A 14,422-nucleotide genomic window follows, 5' to 3' on the forward strand; every position below is an offset into this window, starting at 1 on the left:
CTACAAAAAAAAAAAAAAAAAAAAAAAAAAACCCAGAAAGAGGATGACATTCTTCTCACAAAGGACCTGTCCACTAGTAGCTGAGCCGTGCATGAAGGAGATTTGGAAACGGCAATCACAGGGAGTCTGGGGAAAGGAAAAGCAGTAGTGAAGCCGTAGGAATAAAAAAGGAGTACAGTAGGGAATAATGAGTGAGGAAAAGAAGTTATATCAAAAAGGCAGCAACTCAGGGAGACATGGGATAATGCAGAATGACATAAACTCAGGGGATTTTCTGGAATAGAGACTCTAAGAAGAAAAGGATGGAATTCAAATAGAAGGATACTCAAAGAGAAAGAATACTATATTCAAACTAAATGAATATAGCAACAACTCTATTTAGAGGTTAGTTAACACCTAAATAAAGGTACTTAGTAGAGGTATTTAGCAGAAGTACTTAGCAATGCATAGGTATTTAGCAGAGCAGCAGTGGAATGGATCACAGATGAGGAAATCTAGGACCCTTCTTCTTGCCTGCGGTAGGCAGCCACGGGGCAGCAGAGACAAGACGTAGCGAGTGCCCCCTAACCCCCCCCCCCGTCCTTACCACCTGGTTGGCCCAGACCAGGGTTCGCTGTGCCATGCCCACTGCTCAGATGCTGCATATAGAGAAATGAAAAGTGTTACATAACTGAGTGACGGTTTCATGATTTTACCTAAATAATGCAGAAAAGGGGAAACCATGAGGAATATTTTGGGGGGGGGAAACAGAATCGATCTGTCCCTATCGTAATACACGAGGGTGATTTTCATGAGCTTTACATTTTCAGAGTTCTACCTTGTTGCTTGCTGGTGAAAAACTGCTGATTCATCAGCTAGTGCCAAGGCACACTTTGACTATCATACACATTGCGTTGGTAATTTCTCCTCCTTCATATATTTTCTTCATCTCTGTGGCCATATGAGTAGGACTATGCCAACTTCTTTGCCTCAGTCTCAGCGCATAGTTACCCATTCCTTCGTGATTTATCATGTTCTCCTTGTTGCAGGAAACATGGTGGATACCTGATTTCTAACGAGGAATGGAATATCCATACAAAAGGCTTTAGGTGTAGGTGGATCAGAGTCAAGTCCTATTCTTTCTACTTATAGCTTCGAGCCTTAGGAGGTTTCATAACTTTTATTATTCCCAGACTTGTATCAGCTCGGATTATCTGGACGATTACACTTAGGAGATGTAATAACACCTAGAGTGACTGGAAGCTAGCGAGCATTTATTATTTACTATGTGCAAGACATTCTGTAAACTCTACTTTTATAAGATTTCCTTCCGTCCTCACAGGCAATCTGTAGGTTCTGTTATCATTCTCACAACGTAGGGAAGAAGAAAGAGGCTTAGAAAAGTTAGGCAATTTGCCTAAAGTCAAAAATGAGTGTCAGAAATAGGTTAAATGTTGGGCTTTCTGGGTCCAGAGTGGATGGTTAATCTGCTTGTGGGTTTGCCTCCTGCTGGTAAGAACCCAAGACAGAGCCTGGAGTAGAACAGGTTTATAAAATTAACTTAGCTCTGCCCTGGGCTGGGGGGCTTACATTTTGGCCGAAGGTGGCAGAAGTGGGGGAAATCTGAAGGGAACTTGAGCCTCATGGCAGGCTACCTGTAAGGGGCTTTTTAACCCCATCACATAGGACTGGGCTTGATCCATCTTCGTTTATTTCACCTCGATATAAATAAGTGCGTTTTGGGGGGTGGGGATACGGAACGTGTGCCACCAAGTTCCTCAAGCTTCCCCTTCTAAGGAGGGCTACATTTGGTGTGCCTTCAGACAAGCCAACTTCCTTTGCAGGACCAGCCATCTGGGAGCTTGTTTTATTCAGAAGTCAGCATGTTGAAATGATGCAACCTGTTGTATTTCTGTTTTTTGAGATAAGGCCAGATCAACACTGCTTAGAATACTGTATTTCTTGAGGATCTCTCTGGTCTTTTTCTTTTCTTCTCTCTTCAAGTAGAGCAGGACTTTATATAATTTGTGCCCAGCCTCGAGCACTGTGCTTGACCCACAGTGGATGGGCAGGAATGCTTACTGAATGCATGACTGAAGCCTTAAGAAGAGAAATTATCAAATACCTTAATTGTATACCTGAGATACAGATTTAAACAAGAGGACACTGTGATGGAAGCATGACACCAACTCTCATGCCCTGGAGCAGAATAGATCAGTAGAAAATTAGGGCAGTGGTCCTTGCTTTACATCTCTCTTCCCTTAAAGTTCATCCCTTTCCCTGCTTGCTCAGATCGATACCTAACCCTGTCTCAAGTTTGATCTCTGTAGTGACCAAGGAAAGATAATTGAGGATTTGCTTCAACTTCCAATTCTAAACTCAGGCTTATCAGGATGAAAAAGAGCCAATCAGAGTCATAGATATTCAACTTTATTGGTCTCCTTTTGACTTATCCCTACATGCACTAAAATAAACATTTGGAAAGGATTTGTGGACAGATGTTTAGGAAGCAGAAAGGAGGATTCATATAGCCTCAATTCAAAATGTACTTTCTAATAAAACATTATATCTTAATTAAAAATATTTACATAAGAGACTGTGTAGAGGTGAATAGGTAGTTCAGAAATACCTAAACTCGATTCTAGGCTCAGCCATTTACTATATGATTTTATTTTTTGGATGTTACTTTCTTCATCACCTAAATGGAAATAATACCACCTATCAGATATGGTTGCTGTAAAAATTAGATGTAAAGTGTAGATGAATCAGAATACATGTAAAATGCTTAACACATAATCAGTGTTCATTAACAGTTATCATTGTTATAATGCAATATAAATTTGATTATGCTAGGGAAATGTCTAATAAGAGACTTATGTTGTAAAAATATGCACCATCGATAGCCATTTAGTAGTTTTAATTTATTTGACCATTTCAAAGAAATTTATTTTATTCAATTATTGATTTTTGTAACTAGGCAATTCTTTAACTAAACAATTGATTTAAAAATATTTAATAGCAATATGATTAAATTTCCGAATATGCCCAAAGGGGCAATACTAATGTACTAATAATTATCTAATTTCTGACTAAATCCTATTCATTCATAACTGCTTTAGTACAAGAAGTACTTCCTGTGAGACGATAGGAGCTGCAGAAAACAGGATGAGTCTATATGACAATACGTCATTACAATTAGAAATGGCAGTTCTCTCACTCAGAGAGATTAAAATTTAAATTAACATTTAAACCTAGTCTTTTCTGTAAGAAGATGGATATTTCTTTTGGGGGGGGCATGAAGAATAACTTCAAGGGTGTTTCTATTGCAAGGTGATTTGTATATATAAATCGGTGTGACTTGGGGGAGCTGGAACTAATATGATTTAGAAAGGATCTACCGTGTGTTGATTTCTGACTTGGACAGGTGCATGTGTGTGAATGGTGAATGCTCAAGTTAGTTTTCCATTGCTGCTCTAGCAAATTACCACAAAAGTAGTCATTTACGATGGCACAAATTTCTTCTATTGTTCTAGAGGTCCAGAATCCAAAATGGGTTTCACTGGACCGAAATCAAGGTATTGGGTGGGCCAAGTTCCTTCCAGAAGCTCCGGGGGGAAATCTTGTTTTCTTGCCTTTTCCAGCCTCTGGAAGCTGCCTACATTCATTAATTCATGGGACCTTTCCTCCATTTTCAAAGCCAATAAGGTAGAATCTGTACTGTCCCCCCACCCCCTCTCTCTCACCCCTATCTCTGCTTCTGTCATCACCTTTTCTTTCCAACTGTGACTCTCCTGCCTCTCTCTTTCACTTACAAGCACTCTTGAGACTACTACATGGCACCCACCTGGATAATCCAGGATAATCTCCCCATCTCAACCCTTAACTTAATCACACCTGCAAAGTCCCTTTTGCCTTGTGGAGTAATACATTCACAGATTCGAGGATAAGGATGTGAACATCTTTGGAGGACCAGTATTTTGTTTCCAACATTGCTGAATCTTGTCTTCTTCCTTTAATAGGCAACTGGAAATATAGGATCTCTTCCAGTATCTGGTGAACTGGAAGAGTACTGGTTAGGGAAGGGTAAGTAAGGAGGCAAGAACTAATTCTTTTTATTACCCTGAGAGATTATCTGTTTTTGTTAATGTATAAAGGATGGTGAACAGATGAAATCAGATGAATGAATGAATTTGGGGGAAGGTGACAAGTGTACACACAACAACACAGTGCATTTGGAGGGAATAGGACTGTAGGGAGGTTAGTTTAAAAAATGGAATCGGTTTCACTCTACTTACATGCTGGGTGGATGCCACAGTACAGTTCTTGGGCTGTCATGGCATATACTTCCGCTTGTTTTACTCTTTGCCCCATCTCCCCATGTTTTGTTTTAAGAACTATAAATTAATGCAAGGTTGTGCTATATACTTACTCTTTCATTTTATTCTCCATCTATTTCTTGGTTTTATAGTATTCAAGTGGAGTAAAATATATAAAACTCAAATCGATTACAAATTTAGGGGTGCGTGGGTGGCACAGTTGGTTAAATGTCTGTCTTTTGATTTCAGCTCAGGTCATGATTTTAAGGTCGTGAGATCGAGCCCCTCGTTGGGCTCTGCACTCGACATGGAGCCTGCCTGCGATTCTCTCTCTCCCTCTCCCTCTGCTCTCCCCCCTGCTCTCTCTCTCTCTAAAATAATTAAAAATCTTTTAAAAAATGGATTACGAATTTGACCTGGCAGCAGCATTCTGAATTTTATGAGAGATGAATTTTATTACTAGCTAGGGATATGCAAATATTAAGAATTATAGAAATCTTATTCATGCTAATGGCTGTGAGGCAATGCTATGTCCATCGGTATGATATCCTGATCACGATCCGTGATCTATGGGCTATAGACCATATATTTAGATTTGATGGAATTTAGTTCATCACTCTCCCAATTTAGTTCTAAATCAGTTTTCCAAGTGCTAAGCAGTTGACTTCTTTATAATGCATCCAAAATACAATAGCAAGGCTACTGATGTGTCACCGGAAGTGTGTTTGCTGGCTTGAAGCAGCTATCGGTGTTTGCGTCAGCTCTGTGGGCTTGTGTGGTAGGCCGGCTTTGTGTCTGGCTCTTAGTTTGGACTACATAAAGATCTCTTGGATTGACTTCAGCAAAGTTCAAAGAAAAAAAAGTCATTAAATTCTCATTTATTTGCTCAAGAGTTTAAGTTACTATTAATCCTTAGAATTTCTTTCGAGTCATAATTATACACTGGGTTAGCCATCTAGGACTATTTTTTATATGTTTTTATTGTAGAGGCAATAAGAGTCAGTTCACCACAGAAAAAGACTTCTCTTTTGAAGTTTGAAGTCTCCTTTCTCTCTTTACTGGGAAGGTGATGATTTGGGTTTGGGTTTGGTTTTTGGACATGCATATTCCTTGAGAAGTAGCACAGAATTGGAAAGTCACAGAACCTGGAGCCGGACTGCATGGCTTCCCCTTCCAGCTCTGACACTCACCAGCCACCTGTCCCTGAGCAAGTTTTGTAACCTTTCTGTGTCTCTGTTTCCTTATCTGTAAAACGGAGATAAAAATAGTCTCTACTTCATAGGGTGGTTGAGAGCACTCAATGGATTAATGTCTGACACATAGAAACACTCATATATGTTTATTATTTTTTTACTTGTGAATCATTCTTTCGAGTCCTTTATCTATTGTTCAATAATGTTTGCAGTTTTATTTCTGACGTGTCAGTGTTCTTTACTAAAAAAATAATACTTTTAGCCTATTTATTATAATTGCCCCTCTAGTTTTCCTTTTGTCTTATAATTATTTTTGTTTAAAAGGTTTTTTACTTTACACTTTTTTTATGCTTAGAAAGTTCAACTGAAATCATTTTCTACTTCTCTGAAGATTTTTCATCATTTTAAAAAGCATTTAGCTCTTTACTCCATCTAATACTCTGTAACATGCTGTGAGCTGAGGAACTGTTGGGTGTTTTCCACAAAATCATTACCCAGTTTCCCCAACATGACTTGTTGGTAATGCTGCTGTCTCATCCTGTTGCTTTTCTGTATACTCATGTGGCCAACTCCTTCATGTTTCAGTGCAGATGTCCTGTTTCTCAGGATGCTTTCCCTGACACCTGTTGGTTGACACTGAGTGGATTATGTCCTCCCCGGGAGGCTCCGAACTCACCTGGTGCAAACCCATTAACTCTTGTGTTATAATCGCCTGTCTTTCTTTCCAACTAGTCTGAAAGTTGGGGAGCATAGTGAATGCATCATGTGCTTACTGTAGATACCAATAGTTGTTTAATGAGAATGAATAAATATATTAAAAGAAACCTTATTAATTATATAGTGCGAATCATTTCCTTTTGAAATTTCATATGGCGGGGTGCCTGGGTGGCTCAGTTGGTTAAGTGTCTGCCTTTGGCTCAGGTGATGATCCCAGGGTCCTGAGATTGAGCCCCACATCGGGGCTCCCTGCTCAGTGGGGCATCTGCTTCTCCCCCTCCTCCCTGCTCTCTCTCACTATCTCTGTCTCTCTCAAATAAATAAATAAAATATTTTAAAAAAGAAATTTCAGATGGCAAAGATGGAAGGAGATATGTGAATGTCACCCACAGCAATTAGATTCCCATAGAGTTCTCCTTTTTCTTGTTATTGTTGGTGTTTATGTGTTTCTGTACTATGCTAGTCCTCATGTAGAGGTTTCATAGTGGGATTCGTATCTTCCAACTGTTGTTGGCCCTGCTATCTCATTTAGGACACTTTGTCTTTAATGTTATTTTGCATGAAAAGAATATAGCCACGATGACTTTGCTTCATCTTCTATTTGCCTGTTACATTTTTACCCAGTATTTTCTTTTTAAATGTTGTGTCTTGTTTTAGGTCGATTTCTTGTGGGTGGCATACGGTTGGATCTGTTTGTCTTTCAGTGTGGAGTTTTGACCTGTGTTTATTTTTATGACTATTACACCTGATCTTATTTCTACCTTCTTGTTTAGGTATTATATGTTAAGGCCCTTTGTTTTCTTTTTGGGTGACTTTTTTGTCGTATGGACTTTGAGTTTGTGTTGACTTCTCACACGAGTACCAACTTGGATTCATACAGACTCTAGCTCACAGAACTAAAATTTCCGTAACCAGGAACCAATTTTCTAATTCCTTTTAGTGTTCAGTGTTATAAAGAGAACATCTAAGGATGTCTGAATTTTGTTTCATCATCACAGAAACTCTTCATAATTTTAGATAATTGTAGAATTTTTCTCCCTCCTTGTAAAACTTGCTATGTTTTACAAGGATTTACTGTTATATTGGTGTTTCAAACTTAATTTTATTTCTGGATTGTGGTAAATATTTTAAATCTATGTCCAAATTTTATTTTCAACAATTTTTCTTCAAATATATCTTATTGTTCTGCCTCCTACTCCTTCCCCACCCCCAGCCTCTCACTGAAATGCTATCAGTTTACCCTTTGGATTTTGCTTTCTGTTCTCTGTCATCTCCTTTCACTTTGCTGTTAATGTTAGTGATTTTCTTTTCCACAGCATGTAATATTCTATTTACTGCCCCCAGTGTGTATTTTAACTCTTCTAAAAACTCAACTACCCCTAGTTCTCTTCTCATCTCTGACAGCTTTCTTTTCTTCTGATTTTACCTCAGCCAGATGCCTGCTATAAATCAGACACCGCTAAGACCAGCTTTGCAACACTAGCAAGTGGTCTGTCAATGAAATGCAGAGGTCAAAGTATCTTACTTTATTCTACAGACTTCCACATAATCCATATTGGGTAGGCAAAAGAGAAAAGATATAAGGTGACTCACAAAAATTTAAACAGTACTTGTGTAAGACAGTTTTGAAGCACTGGTGTTTAATATCTACCTTTCATCCGATTACATCCATTATAGTATTGTTATATGGTCATCCTTTCCATAAAACTTCATCCACCACTACAGTTTAGGAATGTGTCTCCCATATTTTGAAAGCGAGAAATACTTACATTTAGAAAATGTGCTGAGGTGGAATCCTGCTTTAGAAATAAATTCATGATAGAGCACTTGGCTTTGTGAACTGTGCCACATTGGGTATTTTCTGAAGAGACATTTTTCTGACTTGGACCATATTTTTGAGCAATGCATTCATCCCAGCACTATGGTATCAAGCCATTGACCTTTATTTCCAAATTCCTTAAGCTACGAAGATCTTAGGATCATATATATAATTACTTCACAGTTCTAGACAATTATTTGTGTAATGGGAAATGAAGATAGATCTGTTATTTGTTAATGTTGTAAGAACATATCCTTTTATAAACCACTGAATTCCAAATTTAAAATTTCCTGAACAGCTGGTTAGAAGAATGGTTCGTAATAATGAACCCTTTTGAAATGTCTGTTAATACTAATCTGTGCATATTTCTAAGAATTCTTTCACTGATAATAGAAGTTGTGAAATGAGAAGAAAATCCCAGAGTGTATTAATTACATTGACTATTCCTCATTGTTTTCTATATCTGACTTCTTAAAGCTATCGTTTTACTCTGTAGAAACACAGAAGGGTGACTATGCAACCCTTCTGTGACTGACTATAGGCATGTGAATAATTGGTCTGGAAAGGAAGAGCATTCTATCTTATATTGTACTACCTTGCTTTTTAAAAAATGTTTTAAACATGGACTCTCCATAAAAAGTAAAATTCAGGAAGGTATAATGAGTTTTGTAACTGGGCAAATTTTATTGGTTGATTGATTATTTATCTTGTTTTTAAAAACTGCAGAAGAAAAACACATGTTTCAAGCTCAAGAAAACAGATCTGTAGTCACACATCTCTCATGATTTAAGAAAATAGGAAGTGGACATAAATATATACTTATGTATGTATTTATGTATATGTATACGTACATAAGTATAAATAAGTGGACATAAGTTAGATCTATATGTAATATATTACAAAAAAATAACAATATAAATCTTTTCCCTAAGAACCTCAGAATTCTTATAAAAGACATTCTTTTTTTTTTTTAAGATTTTATTTATTTATTTGACAAAGAGAGAGGCAGCCAGTGAGAGAAGGAACACAGGCAGAGGGAGTGGGAGAGGAAGAAGCAGGCTCCCAGCAGAGGAGCCTGACGTGGGGCTCTATCCCAGGACTCTGGGATCACGCCCTGGGCCGAAGGCAGATGCTTAACGACTGAACCACCCAGGCGCCCTTATAAAAGACATTCTTATCCTTGGCATATAATCATTTTCATGATAACAGCTTGTATTTTATCGTGTTTTCTTTTCTTTTAAAGTGCTTCCACCTATGTTCTTTCTGCTTTGTAGGATTTATTCTGTTCTACAAAGAATGATTATTTTGGGTGGATTAGCGATTATTTTCTCCTCAGCAAACAAAAGAAAACAGTTGATATTTAGGGTGCAATGGATTCTATGTCCAGCTATGCCATTAAGTCCGGAGATTTGGGAGAATTCGCTGAACTTTAGATTTTTGTTGACTCATCTGCACAATGAATTGCTACTAAGCCCCAGAGACAAGTCACTTCCAGTACAATGATTTTGTGATGTTAATGCTTAGAATGCTTTCTAACAGAAATGGTCATTTGAAAAGTTCGTTTTCCCTTCCTTTTTCACAGACCACTTTAGCCTTATGGCATGTTCTTTCACAGTATGATTTCCATACTTACAGGTATGCAAATTTCCCCCTATTTTTCCATAGGTATTTTATGACAAGAGCATCTTTACTTGTTCTTCTGTATCACCTCTCTCTTTAAAGTCTCCCTAAACTTATTTTACACTGTTCTCCAATCTCAGTTGCATTCCAGCCTTCTGAAATGGCACCGTAGGAGGTCAGGGGACCAATGTTCCTGTCTTCTTCCTCACCTATCCCTAAGAAAGGGGCTGTCTAGAGGTACCTGGGTGGCTCACTCAGTTGAGCATCTGACTCTTGGTTTGGGCTCAGGTCATGATCTCAGGGTCACAAGATTGAGCCCCATGTAGGGTTCTGCACTCAGCACAAAGTCTGCTCGAGAGTCTCTCTCTCCTCCCTCTGCCTTTGCCTTTACCCACCCCCAACTCTCTCTCTCTCAAATAAATAAATAAATCTTAAAAAGGGGGGGCTGTCTTATCAACCTTATGTCACATGTCATCAGCATCAAGATAGGAGCAGATAGACACACTGCCTTAGAGTACACTTAGATGCAGGAAGCATCACTTGCTTATCAAGTGAAGAAAGGATAGACATTGACTTAGAAGGTTAAGAAACAATATGGACACAGCTTGCTAACTCAAGGTAAGTTTTCTACTCTATGACTACCTGTGTAGGCAAAGTTACTGACGAGAAGGAGAGAGAAATTAAAATGTAGTGTTTTTTCTGTGATCAAAATGAAAGTCCACAAGGCAATGGAATCCAAATCTCTTAATAATCAGGCCACTGATTTCCTGACCATTAATCTTGGGCATTTCCCAGTAGGATGAAAAGTGATAAAAGTCAAATATTTGAAAAGTAAATACCATCTGTAAATTTTAGCAAAAATAAACTGCGGACTTTCTGTTAAGATAAATAAAAGAATGACATCTTTTATGAATAATATAGAAATTGAAATTTATATTTTAATGTGGAAAAACCTTAGGGAGTCATGTTCAGTAAAATCTATATAGTGATCATTCACAACAAAATAATAGTACAGTTGAATATAAATTGAATTAATCTGTGTAGATAGATAATCCACAGGGGAAAATAGAGATATATTTTCCTTATCATGTGAAAGACTTTCAGTAGCACGTGAGAATGTCTTTTTATCACAATCAACTGGAGAAATGTACTTCTGTATGGATATGAGGTTTTGAATGACAGGTGAATTTCAAAAATAACTGACATATGTTATGAACAAATCACTGTTGTACAATCATAGCTTGCATATATCACAACTTCATATTCCTGTATATTTTGTATTTATGTTAAGTAAAATATATTTATAATTTTAATTGAAATATGTGAAAATGTTTATTTGAGTAAGAACTCCCTATGGAAAACCAGATACTCAGGGAGCCAAAACAAATGATTATTAATTTTTTCTGGATCACAGAAGTTGTTCTCATCTGTTGTGTACATAAACCTTAAAAGAAACTAAAAACAGAAAAAGCAAACAATTCTGTAAGATGGTTCATTGTGGGAGCTGGGGAAGGAGGTAGGAAGAACAGGAAAGGGAAGAAACAGCTTGGTTATCTGTCACCTGGGAATGTTTGGGTCTTGGTTTACAATGATTAAATCAAACCAATCCAAATAACAAAGTACCTGAAAGAGCCCTACTCTGTGAGTTCCAGAAACTACCAGTCCTAAGGTGAATGGCAGGGGGTGCATGACCGAGTAATGAATACGCATAATGCATGCATACATGTATGTCTGTACCTGTATGTAAATAGGTACATACAATACACCGATTGGTCCCAGAAAGAGCCCTTGCAATGATTTTGGAATTAGAGTTCTTTAAGAATGAATAGTAAACCATCAAGCAAAGTGGTAACAGCAAAGAATACTAGATGAAAGAAGAAAATCTAGTTTTGAGACCAGCTCTGGCACATATACCTGAGGACCCATGGAGAGTCCTTGTCTTCCTCTCACATAAGGAAACATTTAGACATGTTTCCATATGCCTAAAAGGAGCTGGTTAGATTAAGTGAGGCTGTATGATCTCTAAGACCTTTCTGTTTCTAACAACTATTATTCTGTGATCATGCAATCAGTCTTTTGCTCTGTTTCCAAGCATGTAATTCCTGTTACCCTGTATTTTTGTCAGGTAGATGGCTTAAATGGGAAAATATCAGACCATGTGAAATGGGTGGCTGACAAAGCTTTTTCTAATGGTACTATTATTTCTTTCTCATGTAACACATGTCTCTGTGAATAAAAGAAATAAACCGACAGTCTATAATTCTCATGGCAATCACTTATTTTCGCTAGATCTATCTCCTCGAGTGTTAAGGGGTGGAGAGAGAAGCAAAGAGCAATTTTTAGACTTGCTAAAGATTTAGCCCACCCATCAAATCTACCTCTAATTAATTGTGTGATCATGGGAAAGTTTTCTAACCACTGTGACTCTCTACGTTCGTATCTATGAATTTCAGAAAAGAATAGCACCTACCTCATGAGATTGTTAGAGAAGTAAATGAGATCATGCCCTCCAGCATTTAACCTAAATCCAACACACGGTGCCTTGGGAATGTTCATTATTAACATTATGAAGCTTTTAATAACTATTTTTCGTCAGAATAATCACAGGAGTAGGAGTGGAGACAATATTTTTGTTTGATGTGCGCATAAGCATATGCTCCTGTACAGGCATTTTGTAGCTTTGCTTGAAAGCTTGAAGAGGGTGACTGTGGGACATTGAAAACACAGTACTGTGAAATGTTGCAGTCTGTTTTATGAGAGCAAATATTTAAAATGCCTTTCCTGTTCATAAGGTGATGCTATTTTCTTTTCAAAGCCTGAAACACATACCTGAGCATGCTACATTTGTTTTCAGTGACTGTTGGCCCTAAAAAGCCTGCAAGTGGATTTGCAGAAGACAGTGCTGCACGGTGCGAGGGCGCGTCAGAGCTCCAGGAAGTGGTGTCCCTGAAGGAACGGATGGCGAGGTACCAGGCAGCTGCTTCCAGGGGTGACTGCCGCAGCTTCTCTGCCAATGTAAGCTGCTCCTGGTGGTTCTGCACGAGCAGTGGGCTTTTGGTCTGCCCTTCACACTCCTCCTTCCATCGCAATACAGGAATACTACTGGGCATTGGGATAAAACCGAGAAAGCAGACATAGTGTAAATCAAAGTTCAGAGGATATGAGGTTAAGCTCCAGCGCTACTACTGACTCGCTGTGTGGATTTGGGCTATCTTCACCCCTCTCTGAGCTTCAGTCTCCTTAACTGCAGAATGGGAATAGTCATCCACCACAGAGGGTCTTAGAGAGAAGTCAAAGTGATAATTTTCGTGTAAGCCATAAGGCAGGGTATAAGTGTGTTATTATTGCCATCATTATCATTTAACCTATAGCTATTCTCCTCAGGAAGGTTGGGAATTAATTTCAGATTTTAATAATGTGGGTCTGCATGCCGCCCTCCTCGGTCTCATGTATAGTTCATTTAAATTCACTGGCAGTATCATTTTTTTTTTTTTTTTTTTTTTGCTTTTCTCATTTCTCTGTATGCACTAAATCCATTAGGAGTAGCTTAATCAACATAGAAATGAGGGAGATTAGCAATGTAGGCACTCTGCTAAACCAATTATGATTATAGGAAACAGCAGGATTCAGTAGGACCACCAATTTTTAGAGCCAAAGCATAATAAAGTCATATTCAAAAGAATTTGTTGGGTTCCATCATCTGTGGCCTTCAATCCACAGGGTTTGATGAGTCATTTTATTAGTAGCGGCTTTACAGCTTAATGGAATATAAGGATACTCTTTTATAATTATAATCTCCAAATTAGCAAAGTTGTTCATTTAACCAAAAGAGAAAGAGAGTGAAAGAATAGCCAAGAAGGGTGGTGTTCTAAAATAGCTACTCTTAACATTCTTCTTTACAAATTATTTAGAGACAAGGCTGACTGTGCCAAAGTCATTAACAATATTGTAATTCCAAATGACATTTAAGTTTTTACATAGTCATTAAAATCCATTTTAGATGCAGCATGGTTTTGAATGAATGTACAGAAATCACAGAAGTAGCTCGAGCTCTTCCAAAATAAATAGTATCACGCCAGAGCCTCCTGCCGGTCTTCTTAGATAGCACCCCCTGCTGGATCATTCAGGAACTTTACTACAAATTAGTGTTCTAAATTGGAGAAAAGATTCTTGGGGAAACAAATGGATTTTGAAAGTACAGAGTGAGAGAAGGATTATACAGTAAACAACTTTTTTTTAATTTAGGAACACTTTTATCTTTACAGGCACTAGGAAAATACACCATAAGACAAATTTGTATTTATAATGTGCTAAAAAGAGCATATTTAAATCGGGCACTAAGAAAACTTAATTATCCCACTATTTAATACAAAAACAAAACAGCGTTAATGCTACTACAAAGGTAGCCTACACATAAAGAATTTAATAATCCTTCTCTTCTCTGCCCATTTACAGGCAAAACAAACTGAGGGGAAGTGACTTATGAGAGATCATGCATTAGTGACAAAGCCAGTCTAAATTCCTGGTCTCTGGACTCCTGTGCTCTTTTAACTAAATCCAACTGCCTCCTCTCATACAAGAAAGCATCTGTGGCCCAACAAATACCCTATTATTTGGTTTGGCCCTAAGTTAATATTATGCAGGAGGTGGGGAAAGGAAGAGCACATATATTATCTCGTAAATAGTAAATACCTAGTAAATATCTAGTAAAAAAAACACTAGTAAATATCTAAAGAAAACAAAATAAATGCCTTACTGCCTTATCTGGTCAGATGCAT

General features: G+C 37.8%; 1 protein-coding gene across 2 annotated transcripts in view; it reads left to right on the forward strand.

The window, feature by feature from the left end:
- Positions 1 to 14,422, forward strand: part of XIRP2 (xin actin binding repeat containing 2) — a 71,392-nt gene that overhangs the window by 11,651 nt on the left and 45,319 nt on the right. For both annotated transcript variants that reach the window (XM_087861198.1, XM_045780463.2), the window contains exon 2: positions 12,499 to 12,659. In XM_087861198.1, coding sequence (XP_087717324.1) covers positions 12,603 to 12,659 — 57 coding nt within the window. In that variant the 5' untranslated portion in view covers positions 12,499 to 12,602. The remainder of the gene's footprint in view (positions 1 to 12,498; positions 12,660 to 14,422) is intronic.

This window comes from Ursus americanus, chromosome 1 (assembly GCF_024610735.1).
Source record: "Ursus americanus isolate L20-20 chromosome 1, mUrsAme1.1.p, whole genome shotgun sequence".
Lineage (NCBI taxonomy): Eukaryota > Metazoa > Chordata > Mammalia > Carnivora > Ursidae > Ursus > Ursus americanus.